The sequence below is a fragment of the Scyliorhinus torazame genome, chromosome 25 (genome assembly GCF_047496885.1).
Source record: "Scyliorhinus torazame isolate Kashiwa2021f chromosome 25, sScyTor2.1, whole genome shotgun sequence".
Classification (NCBI taxonomy): Eukaryota; Metazoa; Chordata; class Chondrichthyes; order Carcharhiniformes; family Scyliorhinidae; genus Scyliorhinus; species Scyliorhinus torazame.
Genome location: NC_092731.1, coordinates 15,481,253 through 15,506,541, shown reverse-complemented (window position 1 = coordinate 15,506,541; position 25,289 = coordinate 15,481,253). Strand labels below are relative to the sequence as shown.

At 53.6% G+C, this 25,289-nt stretch overlaps 1 protein-coding gene across 1 annotated transcript in view; it reads left to right on the top strand.

Moving 5' to 3' along the window:
- LOC140402237 (HHIP-like protein 1) overlaps positions 1-25,289 on the top strand; it is a 175,069-nt gene that overhangs the window by 55,491 nt on the left and 94,289 nt on the right. The window contains exon 3 of the mRNA XM_072489864.1: positions 11,646-11,789. Coding sequence (XP_072345965.1) covers positions 11,646-11,789 — 144 coding nt within the window. The remainder of the gene's footprint in view (positions 1-11,645; positions 11,790-25,289) is intronic.

Below are 25,289 nucleotides of genomic sequence, written 5' to 3'. Positions count from 1 at the left end.
CACACACACTGACTCTCAATGGGGTACGGGTCCCACACACACTGACTCTCACTGGGGTACGGGATCCACACACACTGACTCTCACTGGGGTCCGGGTCCCACACACTGACTCTCACTGGGGTACGGGTCCCACACACACTGACTCTCACTGGGGTACGGGTCCCACACACACTGACTCTCACTGGGGTACGGGGTCTCACACACACTGACTCTCACTGGGGTACGGGTTCCACACACACTGACTCTCACTGGGGTACGGGTCCCACACACAATGACTCTCACTGGGGTACGGGTCCCACACACACTGACTCTCACTGGGGTACGGGATTCACACACACTGACTCTCACTGGGGTACGGGATCCACACACACTGACACTCACTGGGGTACGGGATCCACACACACTGACTCTCACTGGGGTACGGGATCCACACACACTGACTCTCACTGGGGTACGGGTTCCACACACACTGACTCTCACTGGGGTACGGGTTCCACACACACTGACTCTCACTGGGGTACGGGTCCCACACACACTGACTCTCACTGGGGTACGGGTCTCACACACACTGACTCTCACTAGGGTACGGATTCCACACACACTGACTCTCACTGGGGTACGGGACCCACACACACTGACTCTCACTGGGGTACGGGTCCCACACACACTGACTCTCTCTGGGGTACGGGTTCCACACACACTGGCTCTCACTGGGGTATGGGTCCCATACACACTGACTCTCACTGGGGTACGGGTCCCACACACACTGACTCTCACTGGGGTAAGGGACCCGCACACACTGACTCTCACTGGGGTACGTGTCCCACACACACTGACTCTCACTGGGGTACGAGTCCCACACACACTGACTCGCACTGGGATACGGGTCCCACACACACTGTCTCTCACTGGGGTACGGGTCCCACACACACTGACTCTCACTGGAGTATGGGTTTCACACACACTGACTCTCTCTGGGGCACAGGTTCCACACACACTGGCTCTCACTGGGGTACGGGTCCCACACACTGACTCTCACTGGGGTACGGGTCCCACACACTGACTCTCACTGGGGTACGGGTCCCACACACACTGACTCTCACTGGGGTACGGGTCCCACACAAACTGACTCTCACTGGGGTACGGGTCCCACACGCACTGACTCTCACTGGGGTACGGGTCCCACACACACTGACTCTCACTGGGGTACGGGTCCCACACACACTGACTCTCACTGGGATACCGGTCCCACACACACTGACTCTCACTGGGGTACGGGTTCCACACACACTGACTCTCACTGGGGTACGGGTCCCACACACACTGACTCTCACTGGGGTACGGGTCCCACACACACTGACTCTCACTGGGATACCGGTCCCACACACACTGACTCTCACTGGAGTATGGGTTTCACACACACTGACTCTCTCTGGGGCACAGGTTCCACACACACTGGCTCTCACTGGGGTACGGGTCCCACACACTGACTCTCACTGGGGTACGGGTCCCACACACTGACTCTCACTGGGGTACGGGTCCCACACACACTGACTCTCACTGGGGTACGGGTCCCACACAAACTGACTCTCACTGGGGTACGGGTCCCACACGCACTGACTCTCACTGGGGTACGGGTCCCACACACACTGACTCTCACTGGGGTACGGGTCCCACACACACTGACTCTCACTGGGATACCGGTCCCACACACACTGACTCTCACTGGGGTACGGGTCCCACACACACTGACTCTCACTGGGGTACGGGTTCCACACACACTGACTCTCACTGGGGTACGGGTCCCACACACTGACTCTCACTGGGGTACGGGTCCCACACACACTGACTCTCACTGGGGTACGGGTCCCACACACACTGACTCTCACTCGGGTACGGGATCCACACACACTGACTCTCACTCGGGTACGGGTCCCACACACACTGACTCTCACTGGGGTACGGGTCACACACACACTGACTCTCACTCGGGTACGGGATCCACACACACTGACTCTCACTGGGGTATGGGTCCCATACACACTGACTCTCACTCGGGTACGGGATCCACACACACTGACTCTCACTCGGGTACGGGTCCCACACACACTGACTCTCAATGGGGTATGGGTCCCACACACACTGACTCTCACTGGGGTACGGGTTCCACACACACTGACTCTCACTGGGGTACGGGTCCCACACACACTGACTCTCAATGGGGTATGGGTCCCACACACACTGACTCTCACTGGGGTACGGGTTCCACACACACTAACTCTCACTGGGGTATGGGTCCCACACACACTGACTCTCACTCGGGTACGGGATCCACACACTCTGACTCTCACTGGGGTACGGGATCCACACACACTGACTCTCACTGGGGTACGGGCTCCACACACACTGACACTCACTGGGGTACGGGATCCACACACACTGACTCTCACTGTGGTACGGGTTCCACACACACTGACTCTCACTGGGGTACGGGTCCCACACACACTGACTCTCACTGGGGTACGGGTCCCACACACACTGACTCTCACTGGGGTACGGGTCCCACACACTGACTCTCACTGGGGTACGGGTCCCACACACGCTGACTCTCACTGGGGTACGGGTCCCACACACACTGACTCTCACTGGGGTACGGGTCCCACACACACTGACCCACACTGGGGTACGGGTTCCACACGCACTGACTCTCACTGGGTTACGGGTTCCACACACACTGACTCTCACTGGGGTACGGGTCCCACACACACTGACTCTCACTGGGGTAGGGGTCCCACACACACTGACTCTCACTGGGGTACGGGTCCCACACACACTGACTCTCACTGGGGTACGGGTCCCACACACACTGACTCTCACTGGGGTATGGGTCACACACACACTGACTCTCACTCGGGTACGGGATCCACACACACTGACTCTCACTGGGGTATGGGTCCCATACACACTGACTCTCACTCGGGTACGGGTCCCACACACACTGACTCTCACTGGGGTACGGGTCCCACACACACTGACTCTCACTTGGGTACGGATTCCACACACACGGACTCTCACTGGGGTACGGGTCCCACACACACTGACTCTCAATGGGGTATGGGTCCCACACACACTGACTCTCACTGGGGTACAGGTCCCACACACACTGACTCTCAATGGGGTATGGGTCCCACACACACTGACTCTCACTGGGGTACGGGTTCCACACACACTAACTCTCACTGGGGTATGGGTCCCACACACACTGACTCTCACTCGGGTACGGGATCCACACACTCTGACTCTCACTGGGATACGGGATCCACACACACTGACTCTCACTGGGGTACGGGATCCACACACACTGACACTCACTGGGGTACGGGATCCACACACACTGACTCTCACTGGGGTACGGGATCCACACACACTGACTCTCACTGGGGTACGGGTTCCACACACACTGACTCTCACTGGGGTACGGGTTCCACACACACTGACTCTCACTGGGGTACGGGTCCCACACACACTGACTCTCACTGGGGTACGGGTCTCACACACACTGACTCTCACTAGGGTACGGATTCGACACACACTGACTCTCACTGGGGTACGGGTTCCACACACACTAACTCTCACTGGGGTATGGGTCCCACACACACTGACTCTCACTCGGGTACGGGATCCACACACTCTGACTCTCACTGGGATACGGGATCCACACACACTGACTCTCACTGGGGTACGGGATCCACACACACTGACACTCACTGGGGTACGGGATCCACACACACTGACTCTCACTGGGGTACGGGATCCACACACACTGACTCTCACTGGGGTACGGGTTCCACACACACTGACTCTCACTGGGGTACGGGTTCCACACACACTGACTCTCACTGGGGTACGGGTCCCACACACACTGACTCTCACTGGGGTACGGGTCTCACACACACTGACTCTCACTAGGGTACGGATTCCACACACACTGACTCTCACTGGGGTACGGGACCCACACACACTGACTCTCACTGGGGTACGGGTTCCACACACACTGACTCTCTCTGGGGTACGGGTTCCACACACACTGGCTCTCACTGGGGTATGGGTCCCATACACACTGACTCTCACTGGGGTACGGGTCCCACACACACTGACTCTCACTGGGGTAAGGGACCCGCACACACTGACTCTCACTGGGGTACGGGTCCCACACACACTGACTCTCACTGGGGTACGAGTCCCACACACACTGACTCGCACTGGGATACGGGTCCCACACACACTGTCTCTCACTGGGGTACGGGTCCCACACACACTGACTCTCACTGGAGTATGGGTTTCACACACACTGACTCTCTCTGGGGTACGGGTTCCACACACACTGGCTCTCACTGGGGTACGAGTCCCACACACACTGACTCCCACTGGGATACGGGTCTCACACACACTGACTCTCACTCGGGTACGGGATCCACACACTCTGGCTCTCACTGGGGTACGGGATCCACACACACTGACTCTCACTGGGGTACGGGATCCACACACACTGACACTCACTCGGGTACGGGATCCACACACACTGACTCTCACTGGGGTACGGGATCCACACACACTGACTCTCACTGGGCTACGGGTCCCACACACACTGACTCTCACTGGGGTAAGGGACCCAAACACACTGACTCTCACTGGGGTACGGGTCCCACACACACTGTCTCTCACTGGGGTACGGGTCCCACACACACTGACTCTCACTGGGGTATGGGTTTCACACACACTGACTCTCTCTGGGGTACGGGTTCCACACACACTGGCTCTCACTGGGGTACGGGTCCCACACACTGACTCTCACTGGGGTACGGGTCACACACACTGACTCTCCCTGGGGTATGGGTTCCACACACACTGACTCTCACTGGGGTACGGGTCCCACACACACTGACTCTCACTGGGGTACGGGATCCACACACACTGACTCTCACTGGGGTCCGGGTCCCACACACTGACTCTCACTGGGGTACGGGTCCCACACACACTGACTCTCACTGGGGTACGGGTCCCACACACACTGACTCTCACTGGGGTACGGGTCCCACACACACTGACTCTCACTGGGATACGGGTTCCACACACACTGACTCTCACTGGGGTACGGGTCCCACACACTGACTCTCACTGGGGTACGGGTCCCACACACACTGACTCTCACTGGGGTACGGGTCCCACACACACTGACTCTCACTGGGGTACGGGTTCCACACACACTGACTCTCACTGGGGTATGGGTCCCACACACACTGACTCTCACTGGGGTACGGGTCCCACACACAGTGACTCTCACTGGGGTACGGGTCCCACACACACTGACTCTCACTGGGGTACGGGTCCCACACACTCTGACTCTCACTGGGGTACGGGTCCCACACACACTGACTCTCACTGGGGTACGGGTCCCACATACACTGACTCTCACTGGGGTACGGGTTCCACACACACTGACTCTCAATGGGGTACGGGTCCCACACACACTGACTCTCACTGGGGTACGGGGTCCCACACACACTGACTCTCACTGGGGTATGGGTTCCACACACACTGACTCTCAATGGGGTACGGGTCCCACACACACTGACTCTCACTGGGGTACGGGATCCACACACACTGACTCTCACTGGGGTCCGGGTCCCACACACTGACTCTCACTGGGGTACGGGTCCCACACACACTGACTCTCACTGGGGTACGGGTCCCACACACACTGACTCTCACTGGGGTACGGGGTCTCACACACACTGACTCTCACTGGGGTACGGGTTCCACACACACTGACTCTCACTGGGGTACGGGTCCCACACACACTGACTCTCACTGGGGTACGGGTCCCACACACACTGACTCTCACTGGGGTACGGGTCCCACACACACTGACTCTCTCTGGGGTACGGGTCCCACACACACTGACTCTCACTGGGGTACGGATCCCACACACACTGACTCTCACTGGGTTACGGGTCCCACACACACTGACTCTCACTGGAGTACGGGTCCCACACACACTGACTCTCACTGGGGTACGTGTCCCACACACACTGACTCTCACTGGGGTACGGGTCCCACACACACTGACTCTCACTGGGGTACGTGTCCCACACACACTGACTCTCACTGGGATACAGTTCCACACACACTGACTCTCACTGGGGTACAGGTCCCACACACACTGACTCTCACTGGGGTACGGGTCCCACACACACTGACTCTCACTGGCGTACGGGTCCCACACACACTGACTCTCACTGGGGTACGGGTCCCACACACACTGACTCTCACTGGGGTACGGGTCCCACACACACTGACTCTCACTGTGGTACGGGTCCCACACACACTGACTCTCACTGGGGTACAATGTCCCACACACACTGACTCTCACTGGGGTATGTGTCCCACACACACTGACTCTCACTGGGGTACGGGTCCCACACACACTGACTCTCACTGGGGTACGGGTTCCACACACACTGACTCTCACTGGGGTACGGGTCCCACACACACTGACTCTCACTGGGGTACGGGTCCCACACACACTGACTCTCACTGGGGTACGGGTCCCACACACACTGACTCTCACTGGGGTACGGGTCCCACACACACTGACTCTCACTGGGGTACGGGCTCCACACACACTGACTCTCACTGGGGTACGGGTCCCACACACACTGACTCTCACTGGGGTACGGGTCCCACACACACTGACCCTCACTGGGGTACGGGTCCCACACACACTGACTCTCACTGGGGTACAGGTCCCACACACACTGACTCCTACTGGGGTATGGGTCCCACACACACTGACTCTCACTGGGGTACGGGTCCCACACACACTGACTCTCACTGGGGTACGGGTTCCACACACACTGACTCTCACCGGGGTACGGGTCCCACACACACTGACTCTCACTGGGGTACGGGTTCCACACACACTGACTCTCACTGGGGTACGGGTTCCACACACACTGACTCTCACTGGGGTACGGGTCCCACACACACTGACTCTCACTGGGGTACGGGTTCCACACACACTGACTCTCACCGGGGTACGGGTCCCACACACGCTGACTCTCACTGGGGTACGGGTCCCACACACACTGACTCTCACTGGGGTATGGGTCACACACACACTGACTCTCACTCGGGTACGGGATCCACACACACTGACTCTCACTGGGGTATGGGTCCCATACACACTGACTCTCACTCGGGTACGGGTCCCACACACACTGACTCTCACTGGGGTACGGGTCCCACACACACTGACTCTCACTTGGGTACGGATTCCACACACACGGACTCTCACTGGGGTACGGGTCCCACACACACTGACTCTCAATGGGGTATGGTCCCACACACACTGACTCTCACTGGGGTACAGGTCCCACACACACTGACTCTCAATGGGGTATGGGTCCCACACACACTGACTCTCACTGGGGTACGGGTTCCACACACACTAACTCTCACTGGGGTATGGGTCCCACACACACTGACTCTCACTCGGGTACGGGATCCACACACTCTGACTCTCACTGGGATACGGGATCCACACACACTGACTCTCACTGGGGTACGGGATCCACACACACTGACACTCACTGGGGTACGGGATCCACACACACTGACTCTCACTGGGGTACGGGATCCACACACACTGACTCTCACTGGGGTACGGGTTCCACACACACTGACTCTCACTGGGGTACGGGTTCCACACACACTGACTCTCACTGGGGTACGGGTCCCACACACACTGACTCTCACTGGGGTACGGGTCTCACACACACTGACTCTCACTAGGGTACGGATTCCACACACACTGACTCTCACTGGGGTACGGGTTCCACACACACTAACTCTCACTGGGGTATGGGTCCCACACACACTGACTCTCACTCGGGTACGGGATCCACACACTCTGACTCTCACTGGGATACGGGATCCACACACACTGACTCTCACTGGGGTACGGGATCCACACACACTGACACTCACTGGGGTACGGGATCCACACACACTGACTCTCACTGGGGTACGGGATCCACACACACTGACTCTCACTGGGGTACGGGTTCCACACACACTGACTCTCACTGGGGTACGGGTTCCACACACACTGACTCTCACTGGGGTACGGGTCCCACACACACTGACTCTCACTGGGGTACGGGTCTCACACACACTGACTCTCACTAGGGTACGGATTCCACACACACTGACTCTCACTGGGGTACGGGACCCACACACACTGACTCTCACTGGGGTACGGGTTCCACACACACTGACTCTCTCTGGGGTACGGGTTCCACACACACTGGCTCTCACTGGGGTATGGGTCCCATACACACTGACTCTCACTGGGGTACGGGTCCCACACACACTGACTCTCACTGGGGTAAGGGACCCGCACACACTGACTCTCACTGGGGTACGGGTCCCACACACACTGACTCTCACTGGGGTACGAGTCCCACACACACTGACTCGCACTGGGATACGGGTCCCACACACACTGTCTCTCACTGGGGTACGGGTCCCACACACACTGACTCTCACTGGAGTATGGGTTTCACACACACTGACTCTCTCTGGGGTACGGGTTCCACACACACTGGCTCTCACTGGGGTACGAGTCCCACACACACTGACTCCCACTGGGATACGGGTCTCACACACACTGACTCTCACTCGGGTACGGGATCCACACACTCTGGCTCTCACTGGGGTACGGGATCCACACACACTGACTCTCACTGGGGTACGGGATCCACACACACTGACACTCACTCGGGTACGGGATCCACACACACTGACTCTCACTGGGGTACGGGATCCACACACACTGACTCTCACTGGGCTACGGGTCCCACACACACTGACTCTCACTGGGGTAAGGGACCCACACACACTGACTCTCACTGGGGTACGGGTCCCACACACACTGTCTCTCACTGGGGTACGGGTCCCACACACACTGACTCTCACTGGGGTATGGGTTTCACACACACTGACTCTCTCTGGGGTACGGGTTCCACACACACTGGCTCTCACTGGGGTACGGGTCCCACACACTGACTCTCACTGGGGTACGGGTCCCACACACTGACTCTCCCTGGGGTATGGGTTCCACACACACTGACTCTCACTGGGGTACGGGTCCCACACACACTGACTCTCACTGGGGTACGGGATCCACACACACTGACTCTCACTGGGGTCCGGGTCCCACACACTGACTCTCACTGGGGTACGGGTCCCACACACACTGACTCTCACTGGGGTACGGGTCCCACACACACTGACTCTCACTGGGGTACGGGTCCCACACACACTGACTCTCACTGGGATACGGGTTCCACACACACTGACTCTCACTGGGGTACGGGTCCCACACACTGACTCTCACTGGGGTACGGGTCCCACACACACTGACTCTCACTGGGGTACGGGTCCCACACACACTGACTCTCACTGGGGTACGGGTTCCACACACACTGACTCTCACTGGGGTATGGGTCCCACACACACTGACTCTCACTGGGGTACGGGTCCCACACACAGTGACTCTCACTGGGGTACGGGTCCCACACACACTGACTCTCACTGGGGTACGGGTCCCACACACACTGACTCTCACTGGGGTACGGGTCCCACACACACTGACTCTCACTGGGGTACGGGTCCCACATACACTGACTCTCACTGGGGTACGGGTTCCACACACACTGACTCTCAATGGGGTACGGGTCCCACACACACTGACTCTCACTGGGGTACGGGGTCCCACACACACTGACTCTCACTGGGGTATGGGTTCCACACACACTGACTCTCAATGGGGTACGGGTCCCACACACACTGACTCTCACTGGGGTACGGGATCCACACACACTGACTCTCACTGGGGTCCGGGTCCCACACACTGACTCTCACTGGGGTACGGGTCCCACACACACTGACTCTCACTGGGGTACGGGTCCCACACACACTGACTCTCACTGGGGTACGGGGTCTCACACACACTGACTCTCACTGGGGTACGGGTTCCACACACACTGACTCTCACTGGGGTACGGGTCCCACACACACTGACTCTCACTGGGGTACGGGTCCCACACACACTGACTCTCACTGGGGTACGGGTCCCACACACACTGACTCTCTCTGGGGTACGGGTCCCACACACACTGACTCTCACTGGGGTACGGATCCCACACACACTGACTCTCACTGGGTTACGGGTCCCACACACACTGACTCTCACTGGAGTACGGGTCCCACACACACTGACTCTCACTGGGGTACGTGTCCCACACACACTGACTCTCACTGGGGTACGGGTCCCACACACACTGACTCTCACTGGGGTACGTGTCCCACACACACTGACTCTCACTGGGATACAGTTCCACACACACTGACTCTCACTGGGGTACGGGTCCCACACACACTGACTCTCACTGGGGTACGGGTCCCACACACACTGACTCTCACTGGCGTACGGGTCCCACACACACTGACTCTCACTGGGGTACGGGTCCCACACACACTGACTCTCACTGGGGTACGGGTCCCACACACACTGACTCTCACTGTGGTACGGGTCCCACACACACTGACTCTCACTGGGGTACAATGTCCCACACACACTGACTCTCACTGGGGTATGTGTCCCACACACACTGACTCTCACTGGGGTACGGGTCCCACACACACTGACTCTCACTGGGGTACGGGTTCCACACACACTGACTCTCACTGGGGTACGGGTCCCACACACACTGACTCTCACTGGGGTACGGGTCCCACACACACTGACTCTCACTGGGGTACGGGTCCCACACACACTGACTCTCACTGGGGTACGGGTCCCACACACACTGACTCTCACTGGGGTACGGGCTCCACACACACTGACTCTCACTGGGGTACGGGTCCCACACACACTGACTCTCACTGGGGTACGGGTCCCACACACACTGACCCTCACTGGGGTACGGGTCCCACACACACTGACTCTCACTGGGGTACAGGTCCCACACACACTGACTCCTACTGGGGTATGGGTCCCACACACACTGACTCTCACTGGGGTACGGGTCCCACACACACTGACTCTCACTGGGGTACGGGTTCCACACACACTGACTCTCACCGGGGTACGGGTCCCACACACACTGACTCTCACTGGGGTACGGGTTCCACACACACTGACTCTCACTGGGGTACGGGTTCCACACACACTGACTCTCACTGGGGTACGGGTCCCACACACACTGACTCTCACTGGGGTACGGGTTCCACACACACTGACTCTCACCGGGGTACGGGTCCCACACACACTGACTCTCACTGGGGTACGGGTCCCACACACACTGACTCTCACTGGGATACGGATTAAAGTTTCCCCCTCCCTGATCCTCCGATAATCAGCCTAATTTAGGATCCCTTTTCAATCGCAGTCTGTCCAAACCCAAACATTGAAAATGTTGTTGTTCCCAGGATGGATTGACTCGGCATTTCAGCACATTCCCGGCTAAGTTCCTGTGGGATGAGTTCAAAGGAATTGAAGCAAATCTTTCTGTGGACAGGGTGATTTTGGAGGTGGTGGAACCGGCTTCGAACCACAACGGAGGACAGTTGCTGTTTGGAATGGATGGATATCTCTACATCTTCACTGGCGATGGAGGCCGAGCCGGGGATCCATTCGGGAAATTTGGAAATTCCCAGAATAAGTACGTTTCACTCTCTGCGTGTGTGACAGCGAGGGAGAGCGGAAGTGTGTGTGAGAGGGAGGGAGTGTGTGTGTGTGTAAGAGAGAGTGTGTGTAAGAGAGATTGAGTGTGTGTGTGAGAGGGAGGGAGTGTGTGTGTGTAAGAGAGTGTGTGTGTGAGAGGGAGGGAGTGAGTGTAAGAGAGAGTGTGTGTGAGAGAGAGTGAGTGTGTGTGAATGTGTGTGTGAGAGGGAGGGAGTGTGTGTGTGTAAGAGAAAGTGTGTGTGAGAGAGAGTGAGTGTGTGTGTGTGAGTGTGTGTGTAAGGGGAGGGAGTGTGTGTGTGAGAGAGAGTGTGTGTGAGTGTATGTGTAAGAGGGAGGGAGTGTGTGTGTAAGAGAGAGTGTGTGTGAGAGAGTGAGTGTGTGCGTGAGCGTGTGTGTGAGAGGGAGGGAGTGTGTGTGTGTAACAGAGAGTGTGTGTAAGAGAGAGTGAGTTTGTGTAAGAGAGAGTGTGTGTAAGAGAGAGTGAGTGTGTGTGTGAGAGGGAGGGAGTGTGTGTGTAAGAGAGAGTGTGTGTGAGAGAGAGTGAGTGTGTGTGTGTGTGTGAGTGTGTGTGTGAGAGGGAGGGAGTGTGTGTGTATAAGAGAAAGTGTGTGTGAGAGGGAGGGAGTGTGTGTGTGAATGTATGTGTAACGGGGAGGGAGTGTGTGTGTAAGAGTGTGTGTGAGAGAGAGTGAGTGTGTGTGAGAGAGAGTGAGTGTGTGTGTGTGTGTGTGTGTAAGAGAGAGAGTGTGTGTGTGTGTGTGTGAGAGGGAGGGAGGAAGTGTGTAAGAGAGAGTGTGTATGAGAGAGTGAGTGTGTGTGAGTGTATGTGTAAGAGGGAGGGAGTGTGTGTGTCTAAGAGAGAGTGTGTGTAAGAGAGAGTGAGTGTGAGAGTGAGTGTGTGTGTGAGAGGGAGGGAGTGTGTGTGTGTAAGAGAGTGTGTGTAAGAGAGAGTGTGTGAGAGAGTGAGTGTCTTTGTGTGAAGAGGGAGGGAGTGCATGTGTGTAAGAGAGAGTGTGTAAGAGAGAGTGAGTGTGAGAGAGAGTGAGTGTGTGTGTGAGTGTGTATGAGAGGAAGGGAGTGTGTTTGTGTAAGAGAGAGTGTGTGTGAGAGGGAGGGAGTGTGTGTAAGAGAGTGTGTGTAAGAGAGAGTGTGTGAGAGAGTGAGTGTGTGAATAGGGAGGGAGTGCGTGTGTGTAAGAGAGAGTGTGTGTAAGAGAGAGTGAGTGTGAGAGAGAGTGAGTGTGTGAGTGTGTGTGAGAGGAAGGGAGTGTGTTTGTGTAAGAGAGAGTGTGTGTAAGAGGGAGGGAGTGTGTGTGAGTGTATGTGTAAGAGGGAGGGAGTGTGTGTGTAAGAGAGAGTGTGTGTGTGTGAGCGTGCGAGAGAAAGTGAGTGTGTGTGTGTAAGAGAGAGTGTGTGTGAGAGAGAGTGAGTGTATGTGGAAGGGGGAGGGAGTGGGTGTGTGTGTAAGAGAGTGTGTGTGAGAGAGTGAGTGAGAGAGAGTGAGTGTGCGTGTGAGTGTATGTGTGAGAGAGAGTGAGTGTGTGTAAGAGAGTGTGCAAGAGAGAGTGAGTGTGAGAGAGTGAGTGTATGTGTAAGAGGGAGGGAGTGTGTGTGTATAAGAGAGAGTGTGTGTAAGAGAGAGTGAGTGTGAGAGAGAGCGAGTGTGAGAGAGTGAGTGTGTGTGTGAGTGTATGTGTAAGGGGGAGGGAGTGTGTGTGTGTGTAAGAGAGAGTGTGTGAGAGAGTGAGTGTGTGTAAGAGAAATGTGTGTGAGAGAGAGTGTGTGTGAGAGAGGGTGTGTGTGTGTGAGTGTATGTGTAAGGGGAGGGAGTGTGTGTGTGAGAGAGTGAGTGTGTGTGTGAGTGTGTGTGTGAGGGGGAGTGAGTGTGCGTTTAAGAGTGTGTGTGAGAGAGAGAGTGTGTGTGAGTGTATGTGTAAGAGGGAGGGAGTGGGTGTGTAAGAGAGAGAATGTGTGAGAGAGAGTGAGTGTGCGTAAGAGAGAGTGTGTATGAGAGAGAGTGAGTGTGTGTGAGAGAGAGTGTGTGTGTGTGTAAGAGGGAGGGAGTGTGTGTGTGTAAGAGAGAGTGTGTGTAAGAGAGAGTGTGTGTGAGAGAGAGTGAGTGTGTGTGTGTGTAAGAGAGTGTGTGTGTGTGAGAGGGAGGGAGGAAGTTTGTAACAGAGAGTGTGTATGAGAGAGTGAGTGTGTGTGAGTGTATGTGTAAGAGGGAGGGAGTGTGTGTGTCTAAGAGAGAGTGTGTGTAAGAGAGAGTGCGTGTGAGAGAGAGTGAGTGTGTGTGTGAGAGGGAGGGAGTGTGTGTGTGTAAGAGAGTGTGTGTAAGAGAGAGTGTGTGAGAGAGTGAGTGTGTGTGTGTGAAGAGGGAGGGAGTGCATGTGTGTAAGAGAGAGTGTGTAAGAGAGAGTGAGTGTGAGAGAGAGTGAGTGTGTGTGTGAGTGTGTGTGAGAGGAAGGGAGTGTGTTTGTGTAAGAGTGTGTGAGAGGGAGGGAGTGTGTGTGTGTAAGAGAGTGTGTGCAAGAGAGAGTGTGTGAGAGAGTGAGTGTGTGTGTGTGAAGAGGGAGGGAGTGCGTGTGTGTAAGAGAGAGTGTGTGTAAGAGAGAGTGAGTGTGAGAGAGAGTGAGTGTGTGAGTGTGTGTGAGAGGAAGGGAGTGTGTTTGTGTAAGAGAGAGTGTGTGTAAGAGGGAGGGAGTGTGTGTGAGTGTATGTGTAAGAGGGAGGGAGTGTGTGTGTAAGAGAGAGTGTGTGTGTGTGTGTGTGAGTGTGCGAGAGAAAGTGAGTGTGTGTGTGTAAGAGAGAGTGTGTGTGAGAGAGTGAGTGTATGTGTAAGGGGGAGGGAGTGTGTGTGTGTGTAAGAGAGTGTGTGTGAGAGAGTGAGTGAGAGAGAGTGAGTGTGTGTGTGAGTGTATGTGTGAGAGAGAGTGAGTGTGTGTGTGTAAGAGAGAGTGTGTGCAAGAGAGAGTGAGTGTGAGAGAGTGAGTGTATATGTAAGAGGGAGGGAGTGTGTGTGTATAAGAGAGAGTGTGTGTAAGAGAGAGTGAGTGTGAGTGAGAGCGAGTGTGAGAGAGTGAGTGTGTGTGTGAGTGTATGTGTAAGGGGGAGGGAGTGTGTGTGTGTGTAAGAGAGTGTGTGTGAGAGAGTGAGTGAGAGAGAGTGAGTGTGTGTGTGAGTGTATGTGTGAGAGAGAGTGAGTGTGTGTGTGTAAGAGAGAGTGTGTGCAAGAGAGAGTGAGTGTGAGAGAGTGAGTGTATATGTAAGAGGGAGGGAGTGTGTGTGTATAAGAGAGAGTGTGTGTAAGAGAGAGTGAGTGTGAGTGAGAGCGAGTGTGAGAGAGTGAGTGTGTGTGTGAGTGTATGTGTAAGGGGGAGGGAGTGTGTGTGTGTGTAAGAGAGAGTGTGTGAGAGAGTGAGTGTGTGTAAGAGAGAATGTGTGTGAGAGAGAGTGTGTGTGTGTAAGAGGGAGGGAGTGTGTGTGTATAAGAGAGAGTGTGTGTAAGAGAGAGTGAGTGTGAGAGAGAGCGAGTGTGAGAGAGTGTGTGTGTGAGTGTATGTGTAAGGGGGAGGGAGTGTGTGTGTGTGTAAGAGAGAGTGTGTGAGAGAGTGAGTGTGTGTAAGAGAGAATGTGTGTGAGAGAGAGTGTGTGTGAGAGTGTGTGTGTGTGTGTGAGTGTATGTGTAAGGGGAGGGAGTGTGTGTGTGAGAGAGAGTGAGTGTGTGTGTGAGTGTGTGTGTGAGGGGGAGGGAGTGTGCATTTAAGAGTGTGTGTGAGAGAGAGAGTGTGTGTGAGTGTATGTGTAAGAGGGAGGGAGCGTGTGTGTAAGAGTGTGTGTGTGAGTGTATGTGTAAGAGGGAGGGAGTTGGTGTGTAAGAGAGAGAATGTGTGAGAGAGAGTGAGTGTGCGTAAGAGAGAGTGTGTATGAGAGAGAGTGAGTGTGTGTGAGAGAGAGTGTGCGTGTGTGTGTAAGAGGGAGGGAGTGTGTGTGTGTGTAAGAGGGAGTGTGTGTGAGAGAGAGTGAGTGTGTGTGTGTGTGTAAGAGAGAGAGAGTGTGTGTCTGTGTGAGAGGGAGGGAGGAAGTGTGTAAGAGAGAGTGTGTATGAGAGAGTGAGTGTGTGTGAGTGTATGTGTAAGAGGGAGGGAGTGTGTGTGTCTAAGAGAGAGTGTGTGTAAGAGAGAGTGAGTGTGAGAGAGAGTGAGTGTGTGTGTGAGAGGGAGGGAGTGTGTGTGTGTAAGAGTGTGTGTAAGAGAGAGTGTGTGAGAGAGTGAGTGTGTGTGTGTGAAGAGGGAGGGAGTGCATGTGTGTAAGAGAGAGTGTGTAAGAGAGAGTGAGTGTGAGAGAGAGTGAGTGTGTGTGTGAGAGGAAGGGAGTGTGTTTGTGCAAGAGAGAGTGTGTGTGAGAGGGAGAGAGTGTGTGTAAGAGAGAGTGTGTGAGAGAGTGAGTGTGTGTGTGTGAAGAGGGAGGGAGTGCGTGTGTGTCAGAGAGAGTGTGTGTAAGAGAGAGTGAGTGTGAGAGAGAGTGAGTGTGTGAGTGTGTGTGAGAGGAAGGGAGTGTGTTTGTGTAAGAGAGAGTGTGTGTAAGAGTGAGGGAGTGTGTGTGAGTGTATGTGTAAGAGGGAAGGAGTGTGTGTGTAAGAGAGTGTGTGTGTGTGTGTGCGAGAGAAAGTGAGTGTGTGTGTGTGTAAGAGAGAGTGTGTGTGAGAGTGAGTGTATGTGTAAGGGGGAGGGAGTGTGTGTGTGTGTAAGAGAGTGTGTGTGAGAGAGTGAGTGAGAGAGAGTGAGTGTGCGTGTGAGTGTATGTGTGAGAGAGAGTGAGTGTGTGTGTGTAAGAGAGAGTGTGTGTAAGAGAGAGTGAGTGTGAGAGAGAGCGAGTGTGAGAGAGTGAGTGTGTGTGTGAGTGTATGTGTAAGGGGGAGGGAGTGTGTGTGTATAAGAGAGAGTGTATGTAAGAGAGAGTGAGTGTGAGAGAGAGCGAGTGTGAGAGAGTGAGTGTGTGTGTGAGTGTATGTGTAAGGGGGAGGGAGTGTGTGTGTGTGTAAGAGAGAGTGTGTGAGAGAGTGAGTGTGTGTAAGAGAGAATGTGTGTGAGAGAGAGTGTGTGTGAGAGAGGGTGTGTGTGTGTGAGTGTATGTGTAAGGGGAGGGAGTGTGTGTGTGAGAGAGTGAGTGTGTGTGTGAGTGTGTGTGTGAGGGGGAGGGAGTGTGCATTTAAGAGTGTGTGTGAGAGAGAGAGTGTGTGTGAGTGTATGTGTAAGAGGGAGGGAGTGTGTGTGTAAGAGTGTGTGTGTGAGTGTATGTGTAAGAGGGAGGGAGTGGGTGTGTAAGAGAGAGAATGTGTGAGAGAGAGTGAGTGTGCGTAAGAGAGAGTGTGTATGAGAGAGAGTGAGTGTGTGTGAGAGAGAGTGTGTGTGTGTGTAAGAGGGAGGGAGAGTGTGTGTGTGTAAGAGAGAGTGTGTGTAAGAGGGAGTGTGTGTGAGAGAGTGTGTGTGTGTGTGTGAGTGTATGTGTAAGGGGAGGGAGTGTGTGTGTAAGAGTGTGTGTGAGAGAGAGTGTGTGTGAGTGTATGTGTAAGAGGGAGGGAGTGGGTGTGTAAGAGAGAGTGTGTGTGAGAGAGAGTGAGTGTGTGTAACAGAGAGTGTGTGTGAGAGAGAGTGAGTGTGTGTAAGAGAGAGTGTGTGAGAGAGTGTGTGTGTGAGAGTGTATGTGTAAGGGGGAGGGAGTGTGTGTGTAAGAGTGTGTGTGAGAGAGAGTGTGTGTGTGTGTGAGTGTATGTGTAAGAGGGAGGGAGTGTGTGTAAGAGTATGTGTGAGAGAGAGTGAGTGTGTGTGTGTGTGAGTGTATGTGTAAGAGGGAGAGAGTGTGTGTTAGAGTGTGTGTGAGAGAGAGTGAGTGTGTGTGTGAGTGTATGTGTAAGAGGGAGGGAGTGTGTGTGTAAGAGTGTGTGTGAGAGAGAGTGTGTGTGAGTGTATGTGTAAGAGAGAGTGTGTGTGAGAGAGAGTGAGTGTGTGTAAGAGAGAGTGTGGCGAGAGCGAGTGAGTGTGTGTGAGAGAGAGTGAGTGTGTGTGTCTCAGAGTGTGTGTGAGTGTATGTGTAAGGGGAGGGAGAGTGTGTGTGTAAGAGAGAGTGTGTGTGAGAGTGAGTGTGAAAGAGAGTGAGTGTGTGTGAGTGTATGTGTAAGGGGGAGGGAGTGTGTGTGTGTAAGAGACAGTGTGTGTGAGAGAGAGTGAGTGTGTGTAACAGAGAGTGTGTGTGAGAGAGAGTGAGTGTGTGTAAGAGAGAGTGTGTGTGAGAGTGTGTGTGTGTGAGTGTATGTGTAAGGGGGAGGGAGTGTGTGTGTAAGAGTGTGTGTGAGAGAGAGTGTGTGTGAGTGTATGTGTAAGAGGGAGGGAGTGTGTGTAAGAGTGTGTGTGAGAGAGAGTGAGTGTGTGTGTGTGAGTATATGTGTGTGAGTGTATGTGTAAGAGGGAGGGAGTGTGTGTGTAAGAGTGTGTGTGAGAGAGAGTGTGTGTGTGTGTGAGTGTATGTGTAAGAGGGAGAGAGTGTGTGTTAGAGTGTTTGTGAGAGAGAGTGAGTGTGTGTGTGTGAGTATATGTGTGTGAGTGTATGTGTAAGAGGGAGGGAGTGTGTGTGTAAGAGTGTGTGTGAGAGAGAGTGAGTGTGTGTGTGAGTGTATGTGTAAGAGGGAGGGAGTGTGTGTGTAAGAGTGTGTGTGAGAGAGAGTGAGTGTGTGTGTGTGTGTGAGTGTATGTGTAAGAGGGAGAGAGTGTGTGTTAGAGTGTGTGTGAGAGAGAGTGAGTGTGTGTGTGTGAGTATATGTGTGTGAGTGTATGTGTAAGAGGGAGGGAGTGTGTTTGAGAGAGAGTGAGTGTGTGTGTGAGTGTATGTGTAAGAGGGAGGGAGTGTGTGTGTAAGAGTGTGTGTGAGAGAGTGAGTGTGTGTGAGTGTCTGTGTAAGAGGGAGGGAGTGTGTGTGTAAGAGTGTGTGTGAGAGAGAGTGTGTGTGTGTGCGTGTATGTGTAAGAGGGAGGGAGTGTGTGTGTAAGAGAGAGTGTATGTGAGAGGGAGGGAGTATGTGTGACTGTATGTGTAAGAGGGAGGAAGTGTGTGTGTGTAAGAGAGAGTGTGTGTGAGAGAGTGAGTGTGAGAGAGAGTGAGTGTGTGTGTGAGTGTATGTGTGAGAGAGAGTGAGTGTGTGTGTTAGAGTGTGTGTGAGAGAGAGTGAGTGTGTGTGTGTAAGACAGAGTGTGTGAGAGAGTGTGTGTTAGTGTGTGTAGAGGGAGGGGTGTGTGTGTAGAGGTGTGTGTGAAGAGAGTGAGTGTGTGTGAGAGTGGTGAGTGTGTGTGTGAGTGTATGTGTAAGGGGAGGGGTGTGTGTGTGTGAGTGTGTGTGGTGAGTGAGTGTGTGGGGGGGTGTGTGTGGGGGGAGGGTGTGTGTGGGGGGTGTGTGTGGGGGGTGGGTGGGTGTGGGTGGGAGGGAGTGTGTGTGTGAGTGTATGTGTAAGAGGGAGGGAGTGTGTGTGTGAGGGGGAGGGAGTGTGTGTGTAAGAGTGTGTGTGTGAGAGAGTGAGTGTGTGTGTGTGTTGGTGTAAGAGGGAGGGAGTGTGTGTGTGTGTGTATGTGTAAGAGGGAGGGAGTGTGTGTGTAAGGGGGAGGGAGTGTGTGTGTAAGAGTGGGTGTGAGAGAGAGTGAGTGTGTGTGTGAGTGTTGGTGTAAGAGGGAGGGAGTGTGTGTGTAAGAGTGTGTGTGAGAGAGAGTGAGTGTCTGTGAGTTGGCGAGGGGCAGTGAGAGTGTGTGTGTGGAAGTGTGGGAGTGAGAATGTGTGTGTGTATCAGAGAGGGAGTGATAGTGTGTGTGGAAGTGTGTGAGAGAGAATGTGTGTGAGAGAGCCCCGTGATCGAGCCCCGGGGTGCCAGGCCCACGTGAGGTGGGCTGCGGGGGAGATTGAGGTGAGTTGGGACACTGCTGGGGTCTGGTGGTTGCGTGGGGGGGGGGGGGAGTGGGGAGGAGGGGGGGAGGAGAGATCGGATTTAAAAATGGCGCCACAATCACCTCCTGCAATTAGGAGTTCCTCAGTGCAAGAAATGTGACTGAATTTAATCTGGGGGGCGGGGGGGGGGGGGGAGGGGGGGATTGGGGGGAGGGGGGGATTGGGGGGAGTGTCTCGCCAGGCCATTCATTACGGGGTTATTCCCCCTGCTCCCAAGCACCAGGAAGGACCCAACTAATCCCGCCCAGAGCGGCCTATCTTTATTTTTAGTTAAATTACGCCCACTGTGTACAGTTTAGTGAGACGATGTAGTTAATGGGAGCAGGAAGGGTGTGAAGCAGTCGGGTGTTGAGGGTTTCGGGGTTAGTTTTTGGTTGGAAGGGAAGCTGAGAAGGTTCCTGAAGAAACACAGCCAGAGATTCAGCATTATTCTGACGGGAGGGGTGGGGGGGGGGAGGTGGGTGGTCAGGTCTCTTTCTTTAAGCAGCCCCAAAAGATCTCTCTTCCTCAAAGTGGAGTATTCAAGACATCTCTACACAGCAAGTCACCCTGAGTGCTGTGGTATTATAGGTATTACGGTACCTGAGAGGCTGTAGTACCATTGGTAGAACCTGTATGCTTGCTATTGGCTAGAGTGTATATTAGCTCCGCCCTGATAGGCGGGGTATAAGAACCCGTGCCGTCCCAGCAGCCCTCATTCTGTACCTGAGCTGCTGGGGGAAACATCTCGCTTATCAAAGCCTTCAGTTGGACTACAACCTCGCTTTAGTGGTCATTGATCGTGCATCAAGTGCAAACTGCATTTAAAAGTGACTTGAGAGCTGAGATGGTTTTTGTTTGAGTGGGAATAAAGATAGCAGTTAAGGGTTATTGTGTCACTGTATTGGTCAGCATTGTTCATGGGGTAATTGTAGGTTATTTTCTGGGGTGATATTAAAGATATTTTAATACTGTGTTAGTAATAAAGTTTGATTTAATAAACCATTTCCCTATTTGGTGTGAAATCGCTCCTCGAGTGAGGTATCATTTCCTCACAGTCTGACATCGTTGAAATAAAATATTGGGGTTTCTGTCCTGTACCCGGCCACTGCTGGGGTCTGGTCTGGGATGGTAACAGTGTGTTTGTGAGAGAGAATGTGTGGGTGTGGCTGAGAGAGAGAGTGTGTGTGTGTGTGTGTGCGAGAGTGTGTATGACAGTGTGTTTGTGGCTGTGCATGGGTGTGTGTGCAAGAGTGTGTGTTACAGTGTTTGACAGTGTGTGTGTGTGCGAGGGTATGTGTGCATGACAGTGTGTGTGCGAGGGTGTGTGCATGACAGTGTGTGTGCGAGGCTGTGTGTGCGAGGGTGTGTGCATGACAGTGTGTGTGCGAGGCTGTGTGCATGACAGTATGTGTGCGAGGCTGTGTGTCTGTGTGACGGTGTGTGTGCGAGGGTGTATGTGTGAGAGTGTGTGTGAGAGTGGTTGTGTCTGTGCGAGTGTGTGTGACAGTTTGTGCATGTATGCGAAAGTGTGTTGTGTGAGTGTATGTGTCAGTGTTAGAGTGTGTGTGAGAGTGTATGAGTGTGTGTGCGAGAGTGGGTGCGTTTGTGAGTGTTTGTGCGAGAGTGTGTGTGAGTGTATGTGTGATTGTGAGTGCGTGCGAGAGTGTGTGCGCGTGTGTGTGTGTGTGTGTGTGCATGATTGTGTGATTGTGTGTATGGATGTGTGTTCATAGAATTTACAGTGCTGAAGGAGGCCATTCAGCCCATCGAGTCTGCACCGGCCCTTGGAAAGAGCACCGTACCCAAGCCCACACCTCCACCCTATCCCCGAAACCCCACTTAACCTTTTTGGACACTGAGGGCAATTTAGCCTGGCCAATCCACCTAACCTGCACGTCTTTGGACTGTGGGAGGAAACCGGAGCACCCGGAGGAAACCCACGCACACACGGGGAGGACGTGCAGACTCCGCACAGACAGTGACCCAAGCCGGGAATCGAACCCGGGACCCTGGAGCTGTGAAGCAACTGTGCTAACCACTGTGCTACCGTGCTGCCTGTTAGCGAGTGTGTATGCGAGAGTGAGAGTGTGTGAGTGTGAAAGAGTGGGTAGTGTGTGAGTGAGAGTGCGAGTGTGTCTGTGTTCTATTTTAACCACTGGAGGCTCATTCGCTGTCGCTCAGTGTAGTTTGCTGATGGGCTTGTGTTTCTTCTCTCTCATTTATTCTGGGGAGTGTCTTGTTTGACATGAGATGTTCCGTGGTGTGTGCACGCCCTTTTAAACATGTGACACCCAATGTAGCATCCTGCTGCTAAAGGATTTCACCTGAGAACATAGGAACAATTCCATCCATCAAGCTCATTCTGTCACTCTCTATCTTAACCGTCACCCGTAACGCAATATGGCAATTTAAAAAAAAAAATTATTTTCTACAAATTTAGAGTACCCAATTCATTTTTTCCAATGAAGGGGCAATTTAGCGTGGCCAATCCACCTAGCCTGCACATCTTTGGGTTGTGGGGTCGAAACCCACGCAGACACGGGGAGAATGTGCAAACTCCACACGGACAGTGACCCAGAGCCGGGATCGAACCCGGGTCCTCGGCACCGTGAGGCAACAGGGCTAACCCACTGCGCCACCGTGCTGCCCCCAATTTGGCAGTTTGACAAAACTGGATCAGTGCTGGGAGGCAGAGGGGGGTTGGTTGAAAGTTGTTTTTGTGACTGGAAGCCAGTGGTGTACCGCAGGGATCAGGACTTCTTTAAGTTTTAATTTGGTGCAGAACGATTGATTAGTTCCAGCAGCGATAATAGGAAATCAGGCTTGTTTATTTCATATACAAACTTTATTAAAACAAAAGAAAACAACAATTAAACTTTAAAATTCAGGGTTCAAATCCTACCCTGTCAGAGTTGGTGTCGTTGAAATTCCATTAATTTGTTAAATTCATAATAACTTTATTCATAAGATGATCTGAAAAATGAACCATCAGAGCCGGTAACTAAGTTTGTTGTTTGACTACCTGTATCCTCCGACGGTGGGCAGCACGGTAGCCCAGCGGTTAGCACAGTTGCTTCACAGCTCCAGGGTCCCAGGCTCAGTTCCCGGCTTGGGTCACTGGCTGTGCGGAGTTTGCACGTTCTCCCCCGTGTCTGCGTGGGTTTCCTCCGGGTGCTCCGGTTTCCTCCCACAAGTCCCGAAAGTCGTGCTGGTTGGGTGAATTGGACATTCTGAATTCTCCCTCCGTGTACCCGAACAGGCGCCGGAATGTGGCGACGAGGGAATTTTCACAGTAACTTCATTGCGGTGTTAATGTAAGCCTACTTGTGACAATAATAAAGATTATTATTGTAAAGATTATTATTGTTATTAAACACTTTAACTGAAAGACAGAGAGAGAGAGGGAGACTATGATCATTGGGGAGAGAGTGAGAGAGACCCGATGTTGACGAGGCTGACGAATGATCGCAGTGTAGGTGAATTGGCCACGCTAAAATTGGCCCTGAGTTGGAAATTTATTTTTTAAATTTAATTAAATTTAAAAAAAAGACCCCACTCAAAATGTTCCCTCCCTGTCGATTTTCCCTGTGGTAGGGGATGCAGAGTGCATAAAGCACCAAGGAAGGCGGCAGAGAGAGAAGTGTGTCTGCTGGCGAAAGGGGTCAGGCTGCAGCTTTCAAATGAAATTTCTTTCAGCCGGGTGTTCGCGAGCAGAGTGTTGGCAAAAGCAGAGCAGAAAGTAAAGTGGAAAGAAAAATAAATTGTTCCAGCCCTTGCTCGAGTCAGAGTCTAGGAATCCCCTGGGAGTCTGTCTCTGGGTGCCTGTGGAAGGGGCAAACCAAGCACCAGCAGCCCGCCCTCGTTCGTCACCCCTCGAGGGCCAACTGCACACGGTCGCCATGGTAACGAGGCCTGCCTTGGCTTGAGTAGGCCTCAGGCTTACAGTCTCAACCTGGGGAAAAATGGAAAGCGAAAACAGTTCCTCAACTCAATCCCTCACTCACCTTCACACCTCCCTGCTCCCCCTCGCCGGCCTTTTTCCGCCCCCTATTTCTGACTAGACTTTGGCACATTGGTAGAAACTCTGCCAGGTTCAATTTCCTGAACTCATTTGCCTTTTAATCCAGTCCGTCGCGCGTCACTGCCGCTTGGAGCAGCGAGATCTCTGCTCCCTTAACTCGGCACACATCCACGGCTGGCACACAAAATGTGTGCGGTGCATCAGGGCCTCTCTCTGTCTCTCACCATCCTGACCTCTTTCGGCATCTTCAGTGCCAGAGAACTGGGCCAGATGCCACTCGGAATGGGTGCCAATGCTAACATTGAATTTACCCGCTATTCATCTAGCTCACCCAGTGTGAAAGAACTTATATCATTCATTATTTACATTGTCACACGTCCCATTTATTCCAGGCTTTTCTCCAATATTCCGAGCACGCTCTCCATTTCGAATTAGTTTTATGTCTGTTCTCTTTGTTAGATGCACCACCTCCCATTGAGCACCCCAAGACAGTTCCAACACAGGGTTAGATACAGGGTAAAGCTCCCTCTACACTGTCCCCATCAAACACTCCCAGGACAGGTACAGCACGGGGTTAGATACAGAGTACAGCTCCCTCTACACTGTCCCCATCAAACACTCCCAGGACAGGTACAGCACGGGGTTAGATACAGAATAAAGCTCCCTCTACACTGTCCCTATCAAACACTCCCAGGACAGGTACAGCATGGGGTTAGATACAGAGTAAAGCTCCCTCTACACTGTCCCCATCAAACACTCCCAGGACAGGTACAGCATGGGGTTAGATACAGAATAAAGCTCCCTCTACACTGTCCCTATCAAACACTCCCAGGACAGGTACAGCACGGGGTTAGATACAGAATAAAGCTCCCTCTACACTGTCCCTATCAAACACTCCCAGGACAGGTACAGCATGGGGTTAGATACAGAGTAAAGCTCCCTCTACACTGTCCCCATCAAACACTCCCAGGACAGGTACAGCATGGGGTTAGATACAGAATAAAGCTCCCTCTACACTGTCCCTATCAAACACTCCCAGGACAGGTACAGCACGGGGTTAGATACAGAGTAAAGCTCCCTCTACACTGTCCCCATCAAACACTCCCAGGACAGGTACAGCACGGGGTTAGATACAGAGTAAAGCTCCTTCTACACTGTCCCCATCAAACACTCCCAGGACAGATACAGCACGGGTTAGATACTGAGTAAAGCTCCCTCTACACTGTCCCCATCAAACACTCCCAGGACAGGTACAGCACGGGGTTAGATACAGAGTAAAGTTCCCTCTACACTGTCCCCATCAAACACTCCCAGGACAGGTACAGCATGGGGTTAGATACAGAGTAAAGCTCCCTCTACACTGTCCCCATCAAACACTCCCAGGACAGGTACAGCACGGGGTTAGATACAGAATAAAGCTCCCTCAACACTGTCCCTATCAAACACTCCCAGGACAGGTACAGCACGGGGTTAGATACAGAGTAAAG